General features: G+C 45.7%; 1 protein-coding gene across 1 annotated transcript in view; it reads right to left on the bottom strand.

Moving 5' to 3' along the window:
* Positions 1-17,181, bottom strand: part of LOC309560764 (ectonucleoside triphosphate diphosphohydrolase 8-like) — a 140,091-nt gene that overhangs the window by 37,952 nt on the left and 84,958 nt on the right. Inside the window, exon 4 of the mRNA XM_082264417.1 lies at positions 8,581-8,731. Within this exon, the coding sequence (XP_082120543.1) occupies positions 8,581-8,731 (151 nt within the window). The remainder of the gene's footprint in view (positions 1-8,580; positions 8,732-17,181) is intronic.

Genomic DNA, 17,181 nt, shown 5'->3' with positions numbered 1-17,181 from the left:
TTTTTTTTTAAAACATTTTTGTATTGCCGGCAATTTTAATGTAATCTTTTTTATTTTTTAACCACTTAAGCCCCGGAAGATTTTACCCCCTTCCTGACCAGGGCCTATTTTGCAACAATTGCGCAGTCGTGCGACGCTGTACCTAAACGAATTTGACGTCCTTTTTTTCCCACAAACAGAGCTTTCTTTTGGTGGTATTTGATCACCTGTGCGATTTTTTGATCATGCGCTATAAACAAAAAAAGAGCGTCAATTTTGCAAAAAACAACAATATTTTTCACATTTTTTATATGAAATTCCCCCCAAAAAAAAAATGTAAAAATCAAAAATTTTTAACATTTTAGGCCAATTTGTTTTATGCTACATATGTTTGGTAAAAAAAAAAATCGCAAAAAGCGTATTTTGATTGGTTTGCGCAAAAGTTATTGCGTTTACTAACTAAGGGAAAGATTTTTGTCATTTTTGTTGTTTTTTTTTTAACGAGTAATGGCGACGATCTGCGATTTTTTTTGTGGGACTGCGACATTGCGGCGGACAGATCGGACCCTTGACTGACATTTTTGACACTTTTGGGGTTACCAGTGACATTACTACAGTTATCAGTGCTATACATATGCACTGTTACTGTAAAAATGACACTGGCAGGGAAGGGGTTAACTTTTTTTTGAGAGGGAGGGGTTAAGTGTGTCCCTAGGGGCGTGATTCTAACTGTGATTGGATGTGGCTACTGGTGTAAAAACAGAGATCAACGGTCCTACATAGCAGAACCGTGTGATCTCCATTCTTACACAGGGAAGAATGACAGGCGGCTTTGTTTACATTAGTCGCCTGCCTTTCTCCCGGTGTAACGGACAATCGCGAGTGCCCGGCGGACATTGGGTCCGCCAGGCACACGCGCGGGGGGGGGGGGGGTCTGTGACCGAGCGGGAGCGTGCCTCTGGCGGCGTGCGCTCGCTCCCTAGAGCCTCACAGGCTAGCGACGTAGTCCTACGTCGCTTTGCCTGTGAGGGGCTGACCGCCGCAGTAAATAGTCGTGCGGCGATCGGCAAGTGGTTAATAAATGTCAGTTTTGCTGCAGCAGGTTCTATACACGGTAGAGATGCGCCACTTTACAGGCAGACTATGGCCCCTTTCACACGATCGGACCGTGATTTTCAGGCGGACCCAGTCGGGCCACCCATTCTCCTTCATGGGGAAGCGTCCGTTGACACCCGCCTAGCATCAAATCTGACAAGATCTGCTGAAAACAGACAAATGGTGATACGTTTGTCATCCGTCCAGTGGGTCAGATCAGATGAAAATGGACAGGCTGTCTGTTTTCATCTGCTCTCCCCAAAGAGAAGAGGAGAGGAGAGGTCCATCTCTGCATAGTCAAAATGGCACTATAATTAAAGGATTTTTCTATTTTTATTGTTTCACTTTAAGCATCAATAAAATCACTACTCCTTTAAAAACAATCTTTTTCAAAAAATAAGCCTTCAAAATGGGGACTTTTGATTTTTCAATTTCGGGTCCCATAGACTTTAATAGGGGGCGGGGTTTGCGTCCAAACTTTTGCAATGTTCGAGAGCTCTGGCGCAAACCGAACCGGGGGGTGTTCAGCCCAACTCTAGCACTTGTGCACCATCAACGAAGGGCCCCAGCTAAGCTAGAAAAAAAAAATCCCAAAACAAAAAGAAAAGTTACAGATTGGGGACAATCTCCTTGTCTTTTTATTAGCACTTGTCTCACTGTTTTATTAAAGATCATTACAAAGTTACATAGTTAGAGAGGTTGAAAAATGACACCATTCCATCCAGTTCAACCTATGATGAGTGTGTGAGTTTGCTGTCAATAGTACATTGTATACCCCTGTGTGTTGTGGTCATTATGGTGCCCATCTAATAGTTTTTTTAAACTATCGATGTTCCCTGCTGATACCACTGCTTGTGGAAGAGAATTCCACGTCCTTACCGCTCTGACAGTAAAGAACCCTTTACGCAGTTTAAGGTTAAACCGCTTCTCTTCTAAATTTAGTGAATGGCAAGGTGTCTTTAAATTCCCTTCCGCTGAAAGTTTGTCCTATGCTAGGGTTGCCAGTATGGTATTTGTACATGGATATCCTATCTCCTCTCAAGCTTCTCTTCTCCAGAGAGAATAAGTTCAATGCTTGTAGTCTTTCCTCATAGCTGAAGTCCTCCATTCCATTTATTAGCTTTGTTGCCCTTCTCTGGACTCTCTCCAGTTCCAGCACATCCTTCCAGAGGTCCGGTGCCGAGAACTGAACGACATACTCAAGATGCAGCCAGACCAGTGTCTTGTAGAGTGGGAGAATTATTGTTTTATTTCCGGAGTGAATCCCCTTCTTTATACATGCCAGTATTATGTTGGCTTGCCATTTCTGAGCTTGTCGCTTACCAGGACCCTCAGGTCCTTTTCCATCTTCGATTCCCCCAAAGGTTCTTCCCCTGCCATATTTCTGGCACCCAAATGCATTACCTTACATTTTTTAAACCTCATTTGCCATGTAGATGCCCACCCCAATATTTTGTTCAAGTCTTCTTGTAAGGTTTCCACATCCTGTGTAGAAGTTTTGTCCTGCTTAATTTAGTGTCGTCTGCAAATACTGAGATTGTGCTGTTTATCCCATCCTCTAGATCATTTATTAAACAGGATTGGTCCCAGGACAGATCCTTGGGGGACCCCACTTTCCACACCAGACCATTCAGAGTACTTGCCATTTATCACCACCCTCTGGACTCGCCCCTAAGCTAGTTTTCAATCCAGGTACTAACCTATGGTCCATACCTACTAGGTACCTTAGTTTATACAGTAATCATTTTTTGGGGAACTGTTTAAAATGCCTTTGCAAAGTCCAGATAAACTAAGGCCTGTGGATGTGGTGTATCTAGATGGCAGCTCACTTCTTCATAGAAGATTAATAGATTGGTCTGGCAAGAACAATTCTTCATAAATCAATGCCGATTACTACTAATGATACCGTTTTTATTACTAAAATCTTGTATATAATCCCTTATCATCCCTTTCAATAGTTTGCAGACTTTTGATGTTAGGCTAACCGGCCTGTAGTTTCCAAGGATATATCTTGGCCCTTTTTTAAATATTGGTGCCACGTTGGCTTTTCTCCAATCAGCTGGTACCATTCCCATCAGTAGACTGTCCATAAAAATTAGAAACAATGGTCTGGCTATCACCTGGCTCAGTTCCTTAAGGACCCTTGGGTGTAAGCCACCTGGTCCTGGTAACTTATTTATGTTAGGTTTTTCAAGTCTAGCTCTTTCTTCTGTTAACCATGAGGGTGCTTCCTGTGATGTGTTATTAACATTAATACTAACACTACAGTCTAGGTTACTGTATCCCCGTTTCTTTTGTGAAGACTGAGGAAAAAAACATGTTCGGAACCTTTGCCTTCTCTCTGTCCTTTATAGGCAGATTCCCTTCATCATCCTTTTTGGGGCCAATATGTTCTGTTCTTACAGTTTATATACTTAAATAATTTCTTGGGGTTTTTTTTTTACTCTCTTCTGCTATGTGCCTTTCGTGTTCTATCTTAGCCACCTTGATTGCGCTCTTACATTTCTTATTGCATTCTTTGTAGTGTTGGAATGCTGCTACCCCTCAGCCTTGTATTTTTTGAAGACCTTTTCTTTTGTTTTTATATGCATTTTTACGTTGGAGTTTAGCTACCCAGGGTTTATTTTAAGTCTTTTAAACTTATTCCCTGTTGGAATGCACTGGCCAATACCTTTATTTAGTATGTTCTTAAAGCACTCCCATTTTTCCTCAGTGTTCTTTGTTCCTAGGATTCTATGCCATTTAATATTGTCTAGCAAAGCGCGTAGTTCAGAGAAGTTGACTCTTTTAAAATTCAGTGTCCTTGTATTACCTTTGTGTTTCCTAATTCTGTGATTTATACTGAAACTTATTGACCTATGGTCACTGTTTCCTATGTTGCCCTGTATTTCTACATCCACAATCAGGTCTGTATTATTTGTAATCAGTAGGTCTGGTAACACATTGTTTCTCATTGATGGATTCACCATCTGACCCATTAAATTGTCCTGCAACACATTTAGAAAATGGTGAGCCTTAGAGGAATGCGTGCTCCCTTCTGCCCAGTCTATATAAATAGGTCCTGCAAAACATTTAGAAAATGGTGAGCCTTCGAGGAATGCGTGTTTCCTTCTGCCCAGTCTTTATACCTGGATAATTAAAATCCTCCATTATAATGGCATTTCCCATCCTTGCCGCCATTCCAAGCTGTGATAGGAGGTTGGGGGGCCTATAGCATACTACCAATATTACTTTCCCTATAGTATTATCACTTTCAAGCTCTACCCTTAAGGATTCCACTTCTTCCCTAGCTCCATGAGTGACATTGCCCCTCATATTCACTCGCACATCGTTCTTGATATACAGGCATATCCCTCCCTCTTTTTTACCCTCCATATCTCTGGGACAAAGGGAATAACCCTGAATGGTTGCCAGCTGTAATGTTCCGGTACCTTTGGTACCCTAAATTACACTTTCCACAAGTGTATGCGCCCCACCATTTACTTTTGGAAAAGGTGCGCATACACCTTTAAGACTGGAGCTGTCATCACCCAGTGCCGGACTAGATGGCTATTTAAGGCGTCGGTTCTCACTCACATGTGTTCGTTCAAACACCCTTATCTGGATGCTAACCTTGCTTGAAGCTTCCATGCTTGCAAGCTTACTTCGCTGACGGAACCTCGCTGCACTGATCCCTGTATCCCGCTACTGGATCATCCGCCTCTCCTGAACCACCCTTCGGCTGTATCGCTAATAGTGCCAAGTACCCCGCAGGGGATTTCTCTATAAACTTATACTAAGCTTACACTATCTAGCTCTGCATAGTAAAGACTGTTTATCACATCTGCATAAACTAGATTGCTAGCTCTTGAGACTACTGCTACTTTCCTGCACTGGGTTGATCTCTTTTGTATGTCCACCTGCTATCCTATCATCTGCTATCATACAACATTGCTCAACCTTCCTGCATCCATCTGCTACTGTCTCACCTTCAAGTGTCTATCACCTACCACCTCCACTCTACCTATCCCTCAACCTTCATCATTGTGTTACCACATACATAAAGTCACTCTAGGAACCAGCTTGCTAATTGTGTGTATTTACTGGCTGAAATAAGACCTTCCACACATGATGAGTCATTGAGGTTGGGAATGGTATCTCAGCATATCTCTTACATGACTGCTGACGTGGAACTATTTCTGCAGCTGAAAATCCACACCATATAAGAAACGCAGAAGCGTTACACCAGCCAATCATGAGAGCTGTAAAACCAAGTCTCTGAAATTCCCACAAAATCAAAATCCTCCTTACATTAACAGCTCCAGTTCTCCCATCTTGTTTGCTAGGCTTCTAGTATTGGTATACAAAACCTCGTAATTTTGTCTGGTTGTATACTATATCCTTGTAAGATGTTATGAGGCTGCGCTTTGGATTTGTCAACTTACCTACCATGGGTTTTCAATCTCTTTTCACCCTATCACCAATGCCCCAAATATTGCCTGCTGAACCTTGTTCCCCGCTGGCTAGCTTTACATCTGGACCCTCCCCCATCATTGTTTTATATATCAAAGCCCTTCAGGCAACTTTTGTTTAACAGGGCCATCCGAGTCTCAGAGGTAGCTTAGCTCTCTGAAGTTTTAACACTCTTGTAGCTACTCTGTTTGGACTCTGGTGATCCTGTTACAAGTCAGGTGATAAACACGGTGTAAATCAGGGCCCGGTCACCTAGTGAAAAATCTCCAAGTCTGCATCATGACTGCATTGCATAGTAGTACAATTTTTTAAAGGTCATTATTCTAACTACAGCTGTTGTAATAGTGACTTATCCCTTGCTGCAACCTTTATGCCTGGCCTGCATATGCAGATACAATGACTGCAGACAGTCTTTATCAGATAGCTGAACTCACCAAATACCTTTTCAAATCCACAAAGATCTTTATTGAATACAGCAGATTACAGCAAATAACAAGATAGCAGATGATTGAAAGGAGGTATTTACAGGTCAAAACAAGGTAATGATGTGTTCCTGGATGCGAGCAGATTACATGAAGCCTAGAGTGAAGTGCCCATCTTCACTCCCACAAGACAGTGTCAAGGAAATAGAAATACATCTCAAAAAATGGGCAGAACACAGAAAAGAAAGACAGTAAAAGATGGTGCAATGACCAAAATGACCACAAGATGACAGTATAATAACCAACTATACAGAGGCCAAATAAACAATGGCCTAAAGCGTTTGTGTACCATATTTTGTTTTTTTTTACCTACAGGTAAGCCTATAATAAGGCTTACTTGTAGGTAAAATTAATATCTCCTAAACCTACACTGTTTAGTAGATATTCACCCTGCATGCAGCTGCTGACGTCAGCAGCACATGCGGCATTTCGTGTCGGAACTTCAGAGCTTCTTGTCAGAACTGAGGGCTCCCGCGTGCATGCGTGGGAGTAACGTAATCGCTGCTCCAGCCACTCACAGCGACAGAGCCCGCAAACCGGGAGGAAACGCCGGGGGAACAGGTTAGCTCCCTCAGCGGTGACCGGGCGCTGCTGCAGGGGCTTTGTTCTAAGGTAAGTATTTCATAATGTGCTAGTATGCAATGCATACTGGCACATACTATTGTCCTGTATGTTTTTTGTTTTCCATGGGTATACAAATGCTTTAAGGAAATTAACTACATAGGTTTTGAGTTCACAGGAATATTAACATTAATCATGGCTAAGCATTATAATATATTTTCTCACAAGTGAAACAGCACAGTCATGACTCTTGTTGTATAACCTTGTCTTTGTTGACACACTTACCTTCAATACACTCAAGAGCATTTTAAACTTGTGCGGTTTGTTTGTGTAAAGGGTGCGTCAGAGTGGTGGAGGTATTACACCACTTAATTTAGTGAACACAGAAAAATTCCAGAGAGATTAACTAGGGGCTCCTGTGGGGGATGTGCTGCATACTGTATATTGCTGCATTTATCAGTTTCCACCTGCACCCACCATTACTTTAGGGAGAGAACATCTAAGAATGTCATAACAGGATCATTTAAAGTGTTACTAAACCCGGACCCTGCATTCATTATATCTGGCCCCACACAGAACATGGAAATGCAATTATTTTAGTAAATATAAACTGCTAAATACCTTTTCTCATCAGCAGTATATAGCAGTCTTGTGACTTCTATCAGTGCCTGGTTAATACTTCAGGAGGAGTTTTCATACTGCACTGGCTGTCCTATCAGGATGCAGGACCCCTGACCCTCTGTCTGAACAGTGCTGATTGGCCCTGTGCTGATCACATGCACTCTCCCAAAAAGAAAAGAAGGGGAGGATCAGAGAAGCCAGGATGAAGCAGCCTTTTTACACAATGCAGAGGATTTACCCTTTAGGTTCCACAGTGAGTATAACAAGCATGCTTTACTGCATATACAGACTACTTTTCAAGTTGAAGGCTTAGTAACACTTTAACCTAATTAGTTGTTGCAGATATGGATGGATGCTTTTTGCTCCATCAGGGGTTTTTTGACCCCTGTGAAAAAAAACAAAAAAAAACACCTGTGCTCTTGCCCAAAATATAGTGCTAATACACTGACAAAGATATATGGTACCAGTCCACCTGTCTCTCTTCTGTCAGTAAACTTTTAATCCTGGAACACATCTGCTGGAGATACCTTTTTGCTGCCTCTCACACAGAAAACCTGATACAAAAAAACCCCAGTACTAAATTGTTTCTCACAGCCACATAGGTGTGCGCAGCCTATTGCATTGGGGTGTGCACCCCGAAGCTCCAACACACAACGCCTTTCTCTGCAGTCTTAGCTGCACGGGACAGTGAATAAATGGGAAGTGATCTGTGCTGAGCGGCTTCCTGTTTATTTACAAACTGAAGCATAGTAAACATAGTTTACTATGCTTCAGTTATGAATGATCACAGGGAGTGTGTTCACTGTGTTCATTTAGAAAAGGAAGGCATCAGTAAATTACATTTACTAGCCCCTTCCCCCGCTCTCTATCCTAAAACATCCCTGTAGTTGCCGGAGGGAGAGATGAGAAGGGAAGCCAGCAGCACTGCGGGGCTGAGTAGGAGAGCCAACAGGGGGGGCCCAGGCAGTAGTGGCAATTGGCACTGCACATAGTGCTTAGGGTGTGCCCAGGCACACCTGGCTCATCCCCTGCGCCCACCTATGCACAGCCACCAATGATATTCACATTTGTGTATAAAATTGGTGGCACAGGCGGCGCAAGGAAGACACCACAGTTTAGGTAGTACACTCCTACTGCCCTCCCAATAATCCTAAAAATAGAGCTACCAGCCGCAAAATAAAAACACGACAGAGGGGTCGGCCTAAACCTTTTCCCACAACAAAAATGAAGTTACACTTTAGCATTGCTCAAAACACGGACTGTAGCATTGTTATTAGACATCAGCGACACATGCAGTCATTTTCCAGGATGCTGCAGGATTCTGCTTCAATTTTAGTTGCTATTTGTGCAGTGTAACAACTATATATTATATCAGCAATAGCAGACTCACTTCAGTAACCTCATACCCGCTGTTGCTCCCAGTAACACTGTAGTCTCCCTGTGTTGTTGTGAGGGGATTTTAGAAAGCGCCGTATCCATGCAGGACTTCAACGCCTCTCCGGCCTGGGCTGGATTGTCAGCATACGAAGAAAGCCCTGAACCTGTTGAAATAGGACAATACATTGATATTAAAACGGTTTGCGTTATGCAACATATGAAGTAGTGTACCTGTCTTGCACACACATTGTGGAAGTTATTTTATAAGCTCTACCAGTCTTTTAGAGATTGCAGTTTATTAATTAGTTTAGTAGAGGCTTTGAAACTTAACAACAAAATACAAACATCCTGCATATGGTATGTAGAATCAGGGCTGGATTTATTATAATGGAACCCATGGTTGGTATTTTTTCCCAGAGTTATAGGAAATGGATAGTTTTAGCCTGATTTTTTTGTCTGGGTTGTCGAGAACATTTTTTAGAGCACATAAGGATTACTCAACACAAGTGTGGGATGTGCCAATGCTCTAGGGCCCTTTGGGACATAGGGTCGATTTATAATAGATGTTGGTTGTGCCTCAAGTGCTTCCTTCACTCCCTGTCTGGTTGGAATAGAGAAATGTAGGATGCGTTTTCCATTTGTCTTGACACTATTTGGATTGCTATTTGGGGGTGTTCTCTGTCTACAAAGACCATCCATTCGTCCATTCATCCATATATCTGACCAGTCAATCCTTGCAAATGGTGGCATGAAGTTTCAGGAGATTCATTTTATTGGTTGAACTGTAAGGACGTGTCTTTTTTCGACCTATGTAACTAGGCACTCTTTGAATTACTCTATGTAGCACAGTTAGACCTTCTCGGAACATTAGATATTCACATATCATTCTATTACAAATCCTAAATGATGGAGCCAAGCAAATCTTTGCTAATGCCCTAAAGGCCAAATGCAAATCCAGAACCGTTAGCATATAGTACAAAAATATAGCCTAATTTTAGTTCTTCCAACCTGAATACAGCAGTCTTAGGCTTTCTGACCATAGTCAGTGCAGTGTATTGAAACTATGGATCTATAAATTACAGATTGGGACCCAACAAGACAGTATATCCATACAGGTTATGGTGAAAGGGACTAAAGCTGTGGTGCCCAAGGTGCAGCCTGCTGGGCTGGGTCCACCACCTGTCCACCTTGCTGAGTGGGAGCAGGGTGGCAGGCGGTGAAACTCTGATCCAGCCCTCAGCACTGACAGGTGGAGTTATCTAATCTATGCCTGACCGTACAATAAACGTGGTCTCACACTGCACTAGTGACCACCAATGCAGGGAGGGTTGTTATAATAAGGGGGGGGGGGGGGGACATTTTAATACCACTGACTACCAATGCAGGGGATTGGTTGGGTTATGTTTCACTTCCACTGAACCCCAATACTGTGTGGAGGGGGGGTTCAATTCCACTGCCACTGACCACTAACACAGGCCGGGGAGTTCAGTTTCAGCACTGTCACTGACCATCAAATAATGGGGTGGGTTAAATAGCACTACTACTGAGCACCAGTGCAGGAGGGGGGTTAACAGCACTGCTACTAACCCCAATACTGGGTGTTACGGTGGCCACTGACACCAATGTTGGGGATTATTAATATGGTCTCTGACATCAATGTTGAGAGATACAGTATTATTGCGTTCACTGTCAATACTGTTTTTTTTTTTTTAAATGCAGCCACTGACACCAATGATGATGCTAACTTTCTCCTGAGTTTTTACTGTGGCGCAAACAATGCAGCAGGGCCAACATTTCTGGGCTTTGAGGTACATTTAAGTCCATTCATCGCAATGCACAAAAATACATTGACATTGTGTGGTCTTCTGAAAGTGTTAGGGGGCCATAAGTGAGGCCCTTTATTTTCAAGTTGACCATTATTGGACTACTTTGACTACAGGAATCGTAAAGGCCTCCATCTGAAACACTGTGTAGCACAGTAAAGCTTATTCAATGTATTCATTCTATCACAAATCTATAAAAAAAAAAAAAAAAGGTTATTCCTCCTCATGGATATTATTGCGTTTTTATGTAACTGATATGAGTTTGGATACATGTGTTGTTCATCCTGAATGGGCTTTGAGCATCATCAGATATCATTGAAACTGACTAGCTCTGTAAAAAAACAGTACTCTCAGGGCCCTTTCACACGGGCGTTCCGTATGTCCGTATATCACCCCATCCGTTTGCGGATGATATACGGACATAATGCATGTCTATGGGATTGCGGATGTCAGCAGATGACCATCCGCTGACATCCGATTTTTGTCCTTTCAGTTCTGTTCCGTTTTTTGGAACGGAACAGAACCCTATTTTTCTTCCGTTTAAAAAACGGGACGCATGCAAAATCGGATGTCAGCAGTGTCATCCGCTAACATCCGCAATCCTCATAGACATACATTATGTCCGTATATCATCCGCAAACGGATGGGATGATATGTGGACATACAGAGTGGATGACACAAGTATCATCCGCTCCGTGAAAAAAAAAAAAAGTGCCGGAGCGGATCGCAATGCGGTCCGCTCCGTGTGAAAGAGCCCTTAAAGTTTTAATTAAAGTGAAATTATATTCCCACTAGCCATGCATTAACCCAAAACAAACATATTAAAATATAAATGAATCAGTGTCATAAACATAACTATGTAAAATGAACAAAAGTCCAAAAACGTGCACTGCAATAAATCAATTAATTAGTTCCATAAAGTCCACAGTGTAATCAGGGAATTAAGTGATCTTTGGTGTTAAAATCCCATGCTGAGTAATTGGTCACCGCAAAATCCACCACCGTTTTGAATCTACACCCTTCATCTAGGCAACTCACCCCATACTAATTCCCATCAGATTCTTCATGGTTAGGGCCCAATGCGCATAATAATAAATCAATGTAGCAAAATCAAGGAATCCTCCTCAGACTGCTCCTGCGTGTCACCTCTTCCTCTCTCAGATGTTTATGTAGCAGGGGAAAAAGAGTCCACTAATGCAATACAGCGCATATAGTTATCTAGAGGGTGAGGGTTCGAGGTATTCCTTCAGTCCTTACCACCAAGGAATACCTTGGACCCTCTAGATAATTATATGCGCTAATACTGTTTTATCCTATGAGTGCAATTATATTGGGCTTGACTTAAACCACTTTACCACCGGAGGATTTTCCTGCTAAAAGACCAGGGGGTTTTTTGCGATTTTTTACTGCGTGACTTTAACGGACAATTGCGCGGTCGTGCGACGCTGTACCTAAACGAATTTCACGTCCTTTTTTTCCCACAAACAGAGCTTTCTTTTGGTGGTATTTGATCACCTGTGCGATTTTTTGATCACGCGCTATAAACAAAGAAAGAGCGTAATTTTTGCAAAAACAACAATATTTTTCACTTTTTTTTATATGAAATTCCCCCCCAAAAAAATGTAAAAATCAAAATTTTTTAACATTTTCGGCCAATTTGTTTTACACTACCTATGTTTGGTAAAAAAAAATCGCAAAAAGCGTATTTTGATTGGTTTGCGCAAAAGTTATCGCGTTTACTAACAAAGGGAAAGATTTTTGTCATTTTTGGTGTTTTTTTTTTAACGAGTAATGGCGGCGATCTGCGATTTTTTTTGCGGTACTGCGACATTGCGGCGGACAGATCGGACCCTTGACTGACATTTTTGACACTTTTGGGGGTACCAGTGACATTACTGCAGTAATCAGTGCTATATATATGCACTGTTACTGCAAAAATGACACTGGCAGGGAAGGGGTTAACAGTATTGGACAGGGAGGGGTTAAGTGTGTCCTAGGGGCGTGATTCTAACTGTGCAGGGACAGGTCTACTAGTGTAAAAACAAAGATCAACAGTTCTACATAGTAGAACTGTCTGATCTTCACTTTTACACAGGGAGAACTGACAGGCGGCTTGTTTACATAAGCCGCTCTGTCTTTCTCCCGCTGTACCGGCGATCGTAGTGTGACCGGCGGACATCGGGTCCGCTAGTCACACTCCCGCACTCCTCCGTGAACGAGCCGAGGCGGGCGCGCGCCTCAGCGGGCGCGCGCCCGCCCGCTATTGGCTCTAGAAGGAGTGACAGGCGAGCGACGTAGACCTACGTCACTCTGCCTGGCCGGGGCCGACTGCCGCAGTAAATATACTGTGCGCAGTCGGCAACCGGTTAATTAATAACTAAGGTCAAACTGTATTGCACTAGTGGACTTTTTTTTTCCTTACATATACATCTGAGAGAGGAAGAGGTGGCACGCAGGAGCAGTCTGAGGAGGATTCCTTGATTTTGCCACATTGATTTATTACCGTATATACTCGAGTATAAGCCGACCCGAGTATAAGCCGAGGCCCTTACTTTTACCACAAAAAGATGGGAAAAATGATTGACTCGAGTATAAGCCTAGGGTGAGAATGCAGGGCGGCGGGCATGGTGCAGGAGAATGCAGGGGGCGGCGGGCATGGTACAGGAGAATGCAGGGTACTGGCATGGTACAGGAGAATGCAGGGTGACTGGCATGGTACAAGAGAATGCAGGGTGACTGGCATGGTGCAGGAGAATGCAGGGTGGCTGGCATGGTGCAAGAGAATGCAGGGTGGCTGGCATGGTGCAGGAGAATGCAGGGTGGCTGGCATGGTGCAAGAGAATGCAGGGTGGCTGGCAGGGTACAGGAGAATGCAGGGTACTGGCATGGTGCAGGAAAATGCAGGGTACTGGCATGGTGCAGGAAAATGCAGGGTACTGGCATGGTGCAGGAAAATGCAGGGTACTGGCATGGTGCAGGAAAATGCAGGGTACTGGCATAGTACAGGAGAATGCAGGGTACTGGCATGGTACAGGAGAATGCAGGGTACTGGCATGGTACAGGAGAATGCAGGGTACTGGCATGGTACAGGAGAATGCAGGGTGACTGGCATGGTACAGGAGAATGCAGGGTGACTGGCATGGTGCAGGAGAATGCAGGGTGACTGGCATGGTACAAGAGGATCCGGGGTTGTGGGCATACTACAGGAGATGCAGTGCTGTGGGCATGGTACAGGTGGACCATGCCCGCAGCACTGCATCCCTTGTAGTATGCCCGCAGCCCTGCATAATGGCAGGTAGTGCAGCAGTTTCCCTTACCTGTTCCAGAGGCGCCTTCATTTTAAAAATGGCGCCGCCTGGCGCTGACACGTCATTGCGCACGCGCCGCCGCCGCTCGTATACTTTCGGCTAGTCCCGGCCTCTCCCGAGCGGCGGCGGCGCATGCGCAATGTCATGTATGCGCCGGGCTGCGCCATTTTTAAAGCTCAAGCACGTCGGAGAGGCCGGGAACATTTTTTTTTTTCTTGACTCGAGTATAAGCCGAGGGGGACGTTTTCAGCACAAAAAAATGTGCTGAAAAACTCGGCTTATACTCGAGTATATACGGTAAGTGCATTGGGCCCTAACCATGAAGATGGTGGGCATTAGTATGGGGTGAGTTGCCTAGATGAAGGGTGTGGATTCACAACGGTGGTGAATTTTGCAATGATCCATTACTCAGCATGGGATTTAACACCAAAGATCACTTAATTCCCTGATTACACGGTGGACGATTTGCCACTAATTAATTGATTTATTGCAGTGCACATTTTTGGACTTTTGATCATTTATACATAGTTATATGTTTATGACACTGATTCATTTATATTTTAATATGTGTGTTTTGGGTTAATGCACGGCTAGTGGGAATAAAATTTCACTTTAATTGTTGATCTGGTTTAAAGCCGCAGCACTGTATATGTGTGTTCATAATATTTGAACACCATTTATTGGAGTACATTTTTTTTCTCACTGTGGTGTACTCATAATTATTAGTGCGAGAGTTTTCCTTTATATTTATATTAGTACTCTTAAAGTACTTTAAATAATTCTTCACTTCACAATGCCTCCATCATGAAAGGAGGTGTTGAAAAATCTTCAACAGGGACCCAGACAACAAAAAAACCCAACATGTGTTTTAGCCTTCCTCCAAGCTTCCATCAAGTGATTGAATCCCTTTGAGACTTCTCCTGTCTTCCTGTCCAGTCATCACTGGGAAAGGAAGTTTAGAAAAACTCTATTAGAACAACAGAAAGCCGTATAATCTTGCAAGGTTTTTTCAAATCTAACTAATAATGTAAAAAAACAAGCAAAAAAAAACGGTGTCAATACAGTAAAATTTTATACCCGGGGGGCGTGGCTAGGTCATGGCGGTGTGAGGACGTTTTCTTATGGTGCTCCCGCTCCCTGGCCTCCCTGATCGGCTTTAAATGCACATTTACCGGCTGTCATGAGCTCTTACAAACGGAGGAAGACTAAATCTGCCAAACCTGCTCCCCGGGTGACTTCCTCGGCTCCGATCCGTCCGTTTTTTCAGGAATCACCGGCTCCGGCACTCCGGGCGCTCGCACGGAGTCCACGTGGGGACTCCGATCCGGCCGCTGCCTCTTCCTCCCCGGCTCCCTCGCATTCCATGGCCTCCCCGACTCCTCCGCGGATGTCCCAGTCCTCTCTTACCGGGGACTCAGGGGAGGACAGAGACATTTGGACATTGCTGCGATCCCTCCCCACCAAAATGGACATGGAGGCCCTGGTGGCTCAGGTCACGGAACAACACCGGAGGGACTTCCAGGCTCTGTCGGGAGAGGTGACCCAGGTGAAGGAGCGGGTGGCGTCTGGGGAGTCCGCTATTGGTGATCTACAGGCTCGGGTAACCCAACTGGAGCGGACCCAGGCGGCCCACACGGACATTCTTGCAGAGCACCAGCTTGCTATGGAGGACATTGAAAATCGGAGCCGTCGGAATAATCTGCGGCTCCGCGGACTTCCTGAAGCTACGAGTCACGAGGACCTGCTTGAGACGGTCCGGGCCATACTTACCAGGATACTCCCGTCAGAACCCCCGGTGGTGTTGGAGTTTGACCGGATTCATCGGGCCCTAGGCCCCAAGCCGCAGGATGCTGATAGGCCCAGAGACGTGATTTGCCGCCTTCACCGTTATGCGGTCAAGGAGCAGGTACTGAGAGCTGCTTGGACGGCGGGCCCTCTGGACTTCGATGGGGCTACGATCCATATATTCCCAGATGTCTCGCGGGGGACCCTGACACGTAGGGCTATGCTAAAGCCCCTCCTGGAACGTCTCCGTGGTCAAGACGCTACTTATAGATGGGGCTTCCCCCTTCAGCTGGTAGTCCGCAAAAATGGATCGACATTTGTCCTTCGTAGGCACTCTGATCTCCAGGCTCTATTCCGGTTTGCAGATTTGACTCCGATGGCGATCCCGGACTGGTTGGCGAGGCTCCCGGAGCGTGACGCTCGGTCCCCTGGTGGTGGGCCGTCGCGGTCGGGTTCCGCTGGTCGGCGCCGTCAGCGCCGTGCCCCCGGGCTGAGCTCCTCCAACTTTTCAGTGGCCTCCCCGGAGGACTAAGCCCGGACTGCCTTGGAACTGTGAGTAACCTTCTGGCCCCCTCCCTTGCTCCCAATGATCTCCCCTCCAGTTCCCCCGCTTCTGCCCCCGCTTCTGACTGAGCTGCTATGTTTCCCTTGCTTGGCCCTACCCGATGTCCGCAATGGTTCTGACTAAACCCCCTCATGGGCCCTGTGGACTCATCCCGTGTTCTTCTCCCCTGTCCTTGCTGGGCGGGTGCCCTGTTCCGCTACCCGGGCGGCCCCCTTCTCAGGATTGGAACTACGGCCCCCGCATCGCCCCGGGTGCTGCAGTGGGAGCTCCTGTCGCATTTGGCTACGCGGGTGCCCTGCTGGAGTGCGCTGTGTGATGGAAGATGTTGCCCCTGCCGGATGGCGAGATGCTTGCATGCCTCTACCTGTGTCTTATGCTATTGTACCATTTGTAATGTGATTACTGCATGTGGCTCAACATATACAGTATATTGATGGCTCGGGGTGTGCTCGTGGGGTTTCCCCCTAGTTTCCTTCCCGGCGGTGCCATGGCCGGACTGGGCCTGTAACGGGCGGTGGATTAGACGGGGTGCTGCTCTCCTATCCATGCTGGATGGTGCTGCATGTTTAGCTGGGGGTCTATGGTTCCCCTTTAGTTCCGGCATGGCGCCGCCAACTCACCCCCCGTCCCCCCTTCTCCTTCTTGCCCCCCCTTCCCTCCCCCACCATTTTCCCCTTGCCCTCCCCTTCCCCCTCCTCTCCCACCCTCCCTTTTCCCCTCTTCCCCCTCCTCCCTTCCCCCCCCTCGCTTCCCCTTCCCCCCCCTTTCTCCTCCATTTCCCCCTTTTCCCCTCCCCTTCCTCTTCTCCCCCCTCCCCCTCTCCCCCCCTCCCCCTCTCCCCTCCCTCCCCCTCTCCCCTCCCTCCCCTTTTCCTCTCCCCTCCCTCCCCCTCTCCCTCTCCCCTCCCTCCCCCTCTCCCCTCCCTTCCCCTCTCCCTGCTCCTCGTTTTCCCTTTTTCTCCCCCTTTCTTTTACCCCCCCCCAGGGTGTGGTGTTATCTGTGAGGGGTGGTGGGGTGCTCCCCCCTTCTCTCCGATGCCACTGATCCAGAGGGAGACGTCCGGGTGAAAGGCGAGCACGGACTCTGGAGTTTCTGCCTTGCGTACCAAGGGAATGGATGATTTTGCTCTTTGC

The sequence above is a fragment of the Pelophylax lessonae genome (assembly GCF_965119305.1).
Source record: "Pelophylax lessonae genome assembly, chromosome: 7".
Classification (NCBI taxonomy): domain Eukaryota; kingdom Metazoa; phylum Chordata; class Amphibia; order Anura; family Ranidae; genus Pelophylax; species Pelophylax lessonae.
This window is presented reverse-complemented; position numbering and strand designations above follow the sequence as displayed.